The sequence below is a fragment of the Cyclopterus lumpus genome, chromosome 10 (assembly GCF_009769545.1).
Source record: "Cyclopterus lumpus isolate fCycLum1 chromosome 10, fCycLum1.pri, whole genome shotgun sequence".
Taxonomy (NCBI): domain Eukaryota; kingdom Metazoa; phylum Chordata; class Actinopteri; order Perciformes; family Cyclopteridae; genus Cyclopterus; species Cyclopterus lumpus.
The window spans coordinates 21,745,388-21,756,905 of record NC_046975.1 but is presented as its reverse complement, the minus strand read 5'-3'; the positions used below and the strand labels follow the sequence as shown (position 1 = coordinate 21,756,905).

The window sequence follows — 11,518 nt, the reverse complement described above, 5'->3', positions numbered from 1 at the left end:
GATTGACATTCAATCTTGAGATTCATGATCCCCAGAAGATGCATCCTCCTGACTTTAGCGATTCCTTGATTGTTCTATCATGCACCACCATGACATACTCATCAGCCTTTACTTAGGGTTTGGTGTTCATCTGCTAAAGTTTGCATGCTAACAAACTAAACTAAAATAGTTAACACGGTAAACATTATACCTGCTAAACATCCGCGTGGTTGAATTATTGCTGCAGGCATTTTAGCATGTGGAGAGTATACATTTTTCAGTTGTAAATATCAATTATGTTTCAAATTAATATATCAGAAGACAAACAACTTCAACACCAATTTAATTTGCTCACTGTCACTGATCACCTTGGAATAAATACGCTCTCTAAAGTAGTGGGTGAGTGATGAAGAATACACACTGTGCATGTCAATCAAGTACTCCTCTCCTCATGCTCACCTGCGATAACTTTTCAGTGGCCATTCATGTCTTATTTTCCTGGCAAATTATAGATCAATGCGTTCACATTTCTCAAGTCTCACCTTTTTGTGTGTATCTTGTGCGGAAATCAATGCGCCCTCAGTGGGCTTTGAAAGGTTGATGATGCAGAAACACAATTGCGCCATTAATAAAACAGTTGAGTCCAATCCATACGGAACAAGAGAATGAACATTTGGCTACATGCACTCACAGGGCACACACACACACACACACACAGACACACACACACACAGTCACCCAATCTATTTTTTTTTCTCCGAATCTGGTGGGCAAAGCAAACGCTTGAATAATACATAACAGGTCAATGATAATAAGATGTCCTGTCGATGTACGTTTATTGAAGTAATTGCACTGGTTCCATCTCTTCACAGAGAGTATTCCCCCTCCACTTCCCTCATCGACCCTCTCTATCTGCCCTGTGTCTCTCTGAGTCTTTCTCTCTCTCATGGGTTCCCGGTGGATGAGCGTAATCCATTTGCCTTTTTGTCACAATGTTATCCTGCAACGCCTGTTCTTACAGGAAAAAAAAACAACTATAGCTTACCTCTTTGTCATTTAAAAAGACATCACAAAATAAAGCATGACACAAAAGTGAAAGGTTCCCTCGGTGCAGAAAGAATAGCTCCATAAGTAGAGCTATTTTAAGTAGCTTCTGTGTTCACAATTAGCTAGCTGTAGCTTTTAGCTTGTGTTTTTGCATATTTATTGTAGCTACATTAGCTTCCAGCTTAGCGGCAATCAAACGTGTGTAAGCGTGCTGCTATCCAAGGTTAGGATTCAACCGTACATTAAATTACATTACATGTCAGTTAGCTGACGCTTTTATCCAAAGCGACTTACAATAAGTGCATTAAACCATGAGTCCAAACTCAGAACAACAAGAATCAAGCAAGTACAACTTCTTCAATAACGTTAAACTACAGAGTACTATCCGTAAGTGCCATTTAAGTGCTACTAAAGTGCTAAACAACAAAGTGCTATCGGTAAGGGACATTTAAGTGCTACTATGGCATTTAAGTGCTACCTATTCAAGGTATAGTCGTACAATTACGCAACTATCTCGGTAATAACACTAGAAAGGTGTTAAGCAAGCTAACGCTTCGGATAGCTAGCAGCTATCGAGCAGCACAATCAGGTTTGCGCAGCATGTTGCTAGCTTGATACTAAATACCGTGACGCAAATGACATGGAAATCCTTTAGCATCGTAAATTGTGATTTGGAAGGAGTATTGAATGGGATATAAATACTTTTCTTTAATTAAAACAATGTATTGTAGTAATGCTAGATTATCCAACATGTCAATAAGTAAATATATTAGGGTTTATTTGTAGTCCACAGTTCTAAAGTGCGTACTTCGATAATAAAACAAGTTAAATAAGCACTAGATGAAGGCTATTCGTATTTCGATTGAAGCCAAGTTGTCACCATTTTATATCATAATGAAAATGTGTGAGGACAGTTGTTGCGCTAGTCCAATTTTCCCTCAGCACGACGCAAGTGCTCTTGACGTCTGGAGTAGTGAGACATGGACAGCGTGTCTCGCTTCTCCCCGTAACTAAAACATCACAAGCGTAGGAGGCCTCTTCAACCTGGAGCAGAGAAAGTACATTCTGAGAGGCTTCAGCCCTCTTAAGACACCGCATGGTGGGAGGTCTATTTTCTCTCAATCTTCCCTCTCTCCACAGGGTGTGTGTGTGTGTGTGTGTGTGTGTGTGCGTGTTGCAGGTTGAAGTCTGGGTCACAGGCGGGTGGTAGAGTCACTTCGCATTGTCAGATCCCTCCACAGATTAAAAGAGAGAAGCTGTGTTTTCATTTTTCAATAGCTGACACTTATCAGAACGATGAGAAGCAAAGGAGCTGACCTCCTGAATGTGATCGTGGCTTAACTGAAGCTTCCTTCATCAAGCGTGCGTTTCAGCGAATGTCAAATAGCTTAATTCTGTGCCGTGCGTCTCACAGCAATACCGTTTGTAAACCATCTTTATAGATTTTATTTATTCGTTTCAATGTTATTACATGTGAGTTTTACAAATAATCTTTTTTTTGCAGGAGCATATTAGCTCCCTTATTTACAGAGACAATGTTTCATTATTTCTTTAATAATTGTAAGTATGAATAAAAAGGAAGTACAGGACAAAGGGACTTATTATGTAATATAAAATAATAAATATATTTTAATTTAAAAGAAATCACGGGAGAGAGAAAGAGATCTGTAGACATATATAAATATAAATCAATGTAATTTGGATTCACAGTGCAGACACAGGTAGATACAAGACTATAAACAACTCTACAGACAGTTAAAAATAAGGCTGTGGACTCAGGGGGTGCGGGGGGGTAATCACAGCCTATCACAGTGTACCAAATATAGAAGTCCCTTGGTCTCTGGAGAGGCCATCAAGTGTCTCCTTTCTCCTTTGACTCAACCCACTCTAGTTGATGAACCGGACGCAGAGGGGAAGGCTTTGTTCCTTCACTGCCTGAGAAGAAACATGGCGAGAATTTTAAATGACTTTGCTGTTTTTTAACTTGTTTATGCAGCAATTAAACACGCTGGAGTGAAAAGAAAATCATTTTCACAACCGGCAAATTTTTTTACAACTAATAGGAGATTGCGGCGGTGCAGTCGAGCCCAATTCAGTCGTAATTGTAGACTCCAAAAAATTCAACTCGGTTAAGAGTAAAACATTTCTGACACAGTGGAGCTCCTCACAGATAGTATTGGTTTCCACTGATGTGACAAAATGTCATGTTCATTTCACACTTTTTGTACTCTGACTGGGTAAAAGAGCTTCACATTTTCTTTGGGTTAAGTGACTTCATGAAGAGTATCCGCTTAAAGTATACCTGACAGCTCCACTCAGCCTTATGTGGGCGGGGCTTTGATCTAGTTGGTTTGTTTTTCCTTTGCTTCACTCTCACCGTTCTCATCAGCATCGTTTCCGAAGTTTGCAGCTAGTTTGTGAAAACAGTGGAGCTTTTGGCAGAAAAAAAGAGTCAAATATTTATCTCAGGATGTGGCGGACACCAAAACAGAGCTAAAAGAAGAGTGAACGTTGGATTTGCATATGCCGGGTGGCCCGAAAAACAGGATTTAAAATGAATGTTAATGTTACTCTAAGCAGCAAAACCGCCAAGCATAACCAGCTACATTGTCGCGCTCGTTGACATAGTTATGCCGTTAAACAGCGTGACATCTTAATAAGTTGATGTACAAGGGACACAATATCTTATTTATGATTATCTTAATCTGTAAATTTGATGAAATTGTGCAAATCAATTGTCAAAATCCAGCAAAACTGCTCACACTGTCAAAAGAATCTACTTTAAGAAGCATATATATATATATGGTATAACAGCCAGCACATACAAAAGATATAGCATAACATTCTCTGCATAACTTTGACGCTCGAAGCCATTGAAGAGGTCTGTGTCTCAGTTTTGAAGTTATCCTGGTGAATAGCTGGCCATAAAAGTTCCCAGCGGTGCAGTGTGGGGTGTTTGGGTATGAAGGCCGGGCCTTTGTGCAGAGGGCCCGAGGGCAGTGGAGCGTCGCTCTTTTAGAGTTTGATTTATAATTGAAAGCTGTGTTTACATCAGCTCTCAAGGCTCCGCGGCACAGAGAGTAGTTCAAAGCTTGACGAAGGAGGAACCCAGAAATTGAACCCATTAAAGTTGGAATTTTTAGGGAAATTGGAGGAAGGGGCGAAAGGTTGGGGCAGTCGTAGAGCATGGTGTTTACACTTGATTGTACATCCCTGTGTACACTGGTGGTACTCTGAAAGGAGCGCAAGGAAATGTTAAATCATCTCTGACAGCTGAGAAATTGACCACGTCCTGGCTCTGACACTTGTGTTGTGGGAGGTTGGGAGACTCTAGGCGGAGATGGCAGTGGAAGCTAAAGAGCAATCATTACGGTTGGTCTAGTTTGTGTGATTACATACACACACTGGCTATTTTGGGACATGCTGCATACTGCTGAAATGATTGTAATTCAGCTTCTGTCTCCAAAATGCCTGCCAACATCAACAAATCATCTATTAATGGATTGCACTTTGTTGAAGGCAAATACAGACAAATATGTAAACATCAACATGAGGAGTGGCAGACTGAGTGGCAGGGATGAAACATATCTTTTTTTAAAAGCACCCGCTGCACATAGTGGGGCCATCAGCACAACGAATGTATGGCAGCCTATGATGTCACTTTTTCTCAATTTTAAAACCACCCAAGAGGGCTCTGGATTTAGTTTTCTCTAATGGAAGTGCACCCTGGGTACTTCTTCATGTTTTCTCTACTGGAAGAGCACCCTGGGTATTTCTATCACATTTTCTCTACTAGAAGGGCACCCTCGAGAGCACGCTACCTAAGGGCCCTACATATTGTTTTCTCTACTGTAGGAGCAACATAGAGGGCACTCCATATTGTTTTCTCTACTGAAAGAACAACATAGAGGGCCCTACATATTGTTTTCTCTACTGGAAGAACAACATAGAGGGCACTCCATATTGTTTTCTCTACTGGAAGAACAACATAGAGGGCACTCCATATTGTTTTATCTACTGGAAGAGCAACATAGAGGGCACTGCATATTGTTTTCTCTACTAGAAGAGCAACCTAGAGGACCCTACATATTGTTTTCTCTACTGTAGGAGCAGCATAGAGGGCCCTACATATTGTTTTCTCTACTGGAAGAACAACATAGAGGGCCCTACATATTGTTTTCTCTACTGGAAGAACAACATAGAGGGCACTGCATATTGTTTTCTCTACTGGAAGAACAACATAGAGGGCACTGCATATTGTTTTCTCTACTAGAAGAGCAACCTAGAGGGCACTTAATTAGATTGTATCTACAGTAAGGGGCCCTAGAGGACAGTGTTGCCCCCCCCCCCCCCCCCCCCCCCCCCCAACCCCCTTTAGCTCCTGCTCTCCACCACTGCGATCTGGTCAACTGGCGTTGGCTGGCTAGCCGACAGTCTCTTGCTGGCTGGCCGACGGTCTCTTGCTGGCTAGCCGACAGTCTCTTGCTGGCTAGCCGACAGTCTCTTGCTGGCTGGCCGACGGTCTCTTGCTGGCCGAAGGCTGCTGGCGAGCCGGCCGACTCCCTGCTCCATGCTGTTGCTCTGAGGCTGGTCGCCTCTCAGCGGTCCTGGTGCTCCGGTGGTCCGGTCCGTGGTTGGCGATTGCGTCCTCCCCAGCTGGCATGCTTCTGCAGTGTTCCACCTCGCAGCTCCTCGGGCTCAACGGCTTCTCTGCTCCTCCGTTCGTCTCGGCCATCGGGGCGCTCGGACTCCTTCGTCGGCCTCGTTGCATCCACAGAGCCTCCCGCGGAGGGTTTGTTTGCTCCTGGCCTGATCGCTCCATGCTTTCCATCCCCTCCCTCTGGTCGGCCGAGCGCATCGCTGCAACTCGTCATCACAACAACAGTCCCCAAGAGCGAGATGGTGGCAACGAAATTAGGAACTGTTACAGCTCCCCCAGCACCCTCTACTCTTCCTGTTGACTCCACTCGCCAAAACCGGACTGGTACACCTTTTATTACCTCCAAGATGACGTCCTTTTATGCAGCTCTTTGGTTCCCCTATTTTGGTTTGTCTGTTCTGCTTTATTTTGTATTTGTAATTTTCTATTCCTCTATTGTGTTCATTGCCTATATGGCATTGTCTCCTTTGCCTCATGTATTTTCTGAAATGTTTACTTGTATTGATGTTATGTTTTTACCTTGTTTCACCCTGTTTTTAAAGGTGCTATATAAATAAATGTATTATTATTATTAGTATTACTTCTGTGTCATCATGTTGTTTTTTTATCAACTGGGGAAATCAATTCATAATTCAAAACTGGTGTATACATATGCTGATTCAGAAACTTGCAGTAAATATTTACAACGACAACAAACTGTGCCAAAGACTTTGTTGTCATCAAGACACGAGTTGATTACCCCGCACCCTGAATGCTGCTATTTTCAAAAGTGAAACGCTCCAGATTTGCTAATTAGTGATAATAATATTCAGCACTTAGACTTTCATGCAGGAAAATCACTTCCTCTGAGTGGGCGTCACCTTTTTTTTTTTTTCTCTCCAAATGTTACACGTCTTAATGTGGAATTAAAGTTGTTACATTCTGATGCTGATTATGATACTTTGTATACTAATCAGTTGGTTGTGTTTCTGCAGTTCTCCATAACAGAAGTTGTATTACAAGTCAGACAGCAACACTTTCCCCGTGTCAAATTTCTATGTTCAGCAAATAGAATCCCGACTTCTTCCTGCTGTGCAAATAATGATCCATGCATGAGCTTATAAAGTATTCATGCAGCTCGTCAAATTCAGCTGCATCACATGTGTTTTCCTCTGTGGAGACGACTCACAGTGAACAGTTTAACTGGATGGCTTTTCAAAGCCCTCCTCTCTCTCTCCGACCACGTATTACCTAATCTCCATGCCTAATTTATAGGAGCTGACAATTTTACACCACTTCCCCTGACTCTTTTTCTACCTCTCTCTCCCTCTCTCTTTTTAACTGCAGCGAGCCCTCGAAGTTTGTATAATTGTACATTCATCGCGCTGTTGTTTAACAATAACGACCTCGAGTCGAGACCCGCCTGTAGGCTCTTGGAAATATTGCATTTAATTAAATAGCATTTTTTTTCTTCTTTGCACCAATATTATTTATTCAAAATGCCGCACTAAATCGTCTCTAAACCGTGTAATGGCTTTCCTGCTGCTTGGAAAGCTTCTGCGGGGTCATTAGAGGCCCATTCGGGAAAAATGAGTTCCACCCGCAGGACCACAGTGATTCTCCTCATTTGAGATGCAGCGAATCTTACACTCCGTGAGCGGTTAGTGCACGGCATGAAAAGGAAAAGAACAACTGGGAGCATTTACTTGAACAATGCTTTCATTTGAATTGTAAACATTGACACCGGGGTCTGACATCACATCCCATCGTGCACAAGAGGGAGTGTGAATCAAAACACGTGTGACGTCGTGGTCCCTCGTCGCGACTGAATCAGGACGCACAAAGTGTGTTTACGTCAGAAATTCAAAGGTTTACGTTTTACTGAGGTTTTTCAAGTATTTACTGGCGTGTCCTGAAAGGGATAACGTGTGTATTTTTTTTTTTTTTTAAAGGCTGGCAGATCAAACGCTTGAGTTCACGTTCTTTAAAAAAAAAAAAAAAGAAGCAGAGAGCGCCATCGCGTGGTTTCTCTGTGCTCTACATCTGTAGTGGAGTTTCCTTTGTTTCCTTTGTTGTGAGGGGAGCCGATGATGTCACCAGCTTTGGGATTTGTGTTAATATTACAAACAAAAGGAAGTCGTATGTTGCGTCTCCTCCACCTGAGTATCTTATTGGAATCATTGTGTGCAATTGTGAATACCACATGTGACGATTCACTCATGTGCACAATGTATACTAAACTAAACTCTGCAATTCATATGCAATAATGTGAATTCAGCAGTTCAGTCCGGCTGCTTATTATTGTATTTTGCTTTTTGACTGTTAATGTTGTTATTGCACGAATCCCCTTTGCTGCTGTAACACTGTAAATGTCCCCGCTGTGGAACTAAAAGGATTATCTTAATCTTGTTTGCCGTTTGGGGGCCATGTATGATGAGGCAACTGAAATATTACAAAATATGCGTATGTTAACCTTTTCTTCTGGGCTGTAAATCTGATTTAAATCAGTAATTTATAGAATGAATACTGTACTGTGCTGCTATTGTAATACATCACTTTCTTAAGGAAATAAATAAGAAAAAAACATTTATTCAGCATATGTATTTAATACAAGAGAAGGTGAAGTATTTTACACTACTGGTTGATATAGTCTACACACACACACACACATCTTTAGATGTTGTTCTCACTTATTCTCCTTTGTGCTTTCCTGTTGGTAGAAGATCTCCGTCATGAACTGAAGCTCTGACTCGACGCTGTAGCAGTCGGGCCTCGCCCTGACGTGACCCAGGATTCCTCCGCGGTCTCCGGCTCTTCGGTTCCTGTGGATCAGAAGGACGGAGCAGCCGGAGGGGCAGAGGAGCTCCTCTCTCTCCAGAGCCAGCAGGTCCGGGAGGTACCGCTCGGGGTCATGGTCCATCAGCACCAGATTGAGCCCCTCGCCGGTCCCTCGGTTGAGCTCGAGAAGCGAACGCAGAGTCGGGATGGCCTCCGCTGAGCTGGAGGTCAACACCTGGAACTGAACAGGGCTTTAGAATCCTTCTGTTTAGCTTTCCTTTCTTCAAGAGTATAATGTTGTCATTTTATCTTTTATTTAAGAGCAGTCTCATCTTTCCCTGGACAGTATACCTGGGAGTGTTTGAAGCCAGCCACCAGGATGATCTCCTCCCCGAGCTCTGCTGTAAGTGGGTCCAGCTCCACTGTGACCAGCCTGCCAGCAGGGGGCAGCAGACGCAGCATGCGGACAGAGCTGTAGCCACAGTGGGTCCCGAGCTCCAAGACCCGGCAGGGACGGACACGCCCCACCGCTTCATCCAGGGCTTCACCTGCAGGAGAGACGACAGGTGAGCCCTTCATCCCATTGATGCTGACTTGATCCTTTATATATGTCTTTCTGTCTAATAGGCCGTAGGTAGAAACATAAATGGTGTCTTATTATTATAATGTTACAAGGACTTCCCACAGCTTTAAAGTAATCTGTGAGATTTTCCTATAAAATCATCTTCCCTGATCTCTTGAAGACATGTAGTTCCCCTTAATGAACTAACGTGACTCTGCACACACTGACCAGTCTGAGGGCCGATGCAGAGGGACGGGTGTGTGTCGGCGTAGAGGTCAAAGGTCTCCAGGACGCTGCGGGCGTTGCCGTGGGTGCACTCGGAGAACACGAAGGAGTGGGTGCTCCTGACACACACCCTGCCTCGCAGCATCCTCAGGGCCCGGGCCAGAGCTCCACGGCACAGCGCGGCCACTTGGACACGACATCGACCGGACGCCACGACGAGGAGGGCGGGCAGCAGCGGCACGGAGGCGACCACGAGCCACGTTTCAAAAAGCTGTGACGGAGACAGGAAGAGAAACCCTGAAACCCTGAAACCCTGAAAAGAGGATGTTGGCATGCACATGCTGTCACATTCACCGTATCACACTTGAAAAAGCATTTTTTGGGGGACATTATGACTGCAGGAAACACTAAACATACATATGTGTTTCGCTATCATACTGCTATTATTACCATTTTTGGTGATATAAAGCTTAAAATGGTCAAAATGACAGTTTTATACTCAGCCTCACACACCACTTAATAGGAATAACAAATAGGTATATAGGGAGTGCATGAAGCAATACATGATTTTTATTTTAACTGGCAACACGTTATGGTAAAATAAGTTTGGAATATTTCAACCCCTAACTCATCTTTTAAATGTAAGAAACAATAAGTCACGAGACTTCCAGAGATGCATGTTTGACTTACAAAATCACAGGAAGTGCTTCCACGAAATAAATCTGCTCCTGGATATTAAAAATTCAACATATTCTGTTGATTCTGACTGACACCTAAAGTGATGCAGGTTTGGTGGGAATATTGCCGATTGATTTAAATTCCCTTTGCATGTTAAAACATTATTTTGTGAGCAGAATATCTATCATTGTGGTTCCATAAATATATATATAAGTTTACTCCTCCAGGTTTTTTCTTATGTATCTTCATTGGAGGCACTGTCGTGGATTTATAGGGTAACTAACGCATGTTGGAATAAATAACAACAATGACTGAATATACAACTTTAACACGTGTTACACTGACGTTAATGGTGTTCAAGTACAACATGAGACACAAGTAATACCATATATCTGCAGTAGAGGTGTAACACTTGCCATGCTGCCCGTGGTTGAGAGTGTGTCCCGTCAAACACAGATGGGACTGTCACTCCTGGAAGTCAAGAAAGGTGAGCAGCAGAAAGGAAACAGCCTGGCCTCCTGAAAAACAGACCATAATTGTCTCCTAAACAGAGATCTTGAGGGACAAAGACTGCGTGAGAGAGATCCACTAAACGGTATCCAGGAAATTCAAAGCCTGAGGAGCAGGAGAGAGGAGTGGCGGGTGAATCATTACACACACACACACACACACACACACACACAAACACACACACACACTCACTCACTCACTAAGCTCCTCCTCCTACTTATCAGTACTGCTGCATCTTTCCACCAGAGGGCAGCAGATATGTGAGAACTATTCTTGATTGTTGGTCAGAAAGATGCAGTTTAATAAACTGATGTTGTTTTGGAATTGTTTGTGTGTGGCCTCTTCTTTTGAGAAATATCCATAATCATACTGATTATTTATGTAAGCTGTTTTTTTTTATAATCACATTGACAACCGAGGGCATGTATATAACACTTTAAATGCCTTAAAATGTATTTTTAAAGACTTAAGGGGACACACCACTTGAATCAGTATATCTGGCTTGGCAGTGTGCAAACACAACTAATCATGTTTTCAGCTGAGGAGATATCAAATTTAAATTGCAGGTTACATATTTTAAATAAATGTTCCCTGGGCATCAAGTGCAAGTTCCCTTATGTCCCCAAGAACAGCCATTCACAATGAACATGACAACAATAACTAAGATTTTACTTAAGGAAATTTAATTTGAGTTTACCATGAAAGGAATTGTCTAATTCAACATTTAAAACTAAATAAAAGGGGCACATTAGAAAAAGCCTCCCACCATATCGCCACGTCCACTGTCTCATTAGTGCCTATTGAACCTGTTGTATTTTGGCCTTTTAGAGGGAAACCTGTGAATGTAGTTTACCCAACTTTTTACTTGCAACATGACGTAACATTTCTTTTTTTTATGATTAACAAAAATCATAGAAAAAGAGATAAGAATATAGTCATTAACACAAATAACAACTGTATTGCCTCATAATGATCAATGACTGGAGATATGAGTCAGTTTTTTTATGCATTTGCCCCAAATCAGTGGACTCTCAGTTGCCCCATATAGTTAAAATGGGTGTGAGATCCCCAGCGTGTTGCTGCCCTCATTGGCTGCCGGT

At 42.5% G+C, this 11,518-nt stretch overlaps 1 protein-coding gene across 1 annotated transcript; it reads right to left on the bottom strand.

Annotated features, from left to right (window-relative positions):
- Positions 1-8,310: 8,310 nt before the first annotated feature.
- Positions 8,311-10,506, bottom strand: LOC117737704 (catechol O-methyltransferase-like). Its single transcript, XM_034543828.1, has 4 exons — positions 10,325-10,506; positions 9,234-9,501; positions 8,795-8,991; positions 8,311-8,684 (listed from the first exon to the last, which is right to left on the bottom strand). The coding sequence occupies exons 1-4, from the start codon at positions 10,325-10,327 to the stop codon at positions 8,352-8,354; spliced, it is 801 nt and encodes a 266-aa protein (XP_034399719.1). The 5' UTR covers positions 10,328-10,506; the 3' UTR covers positions 8,311-8,351.
- Positions 10,507-11,518: the final 1,012 nt, after the last annotated feature.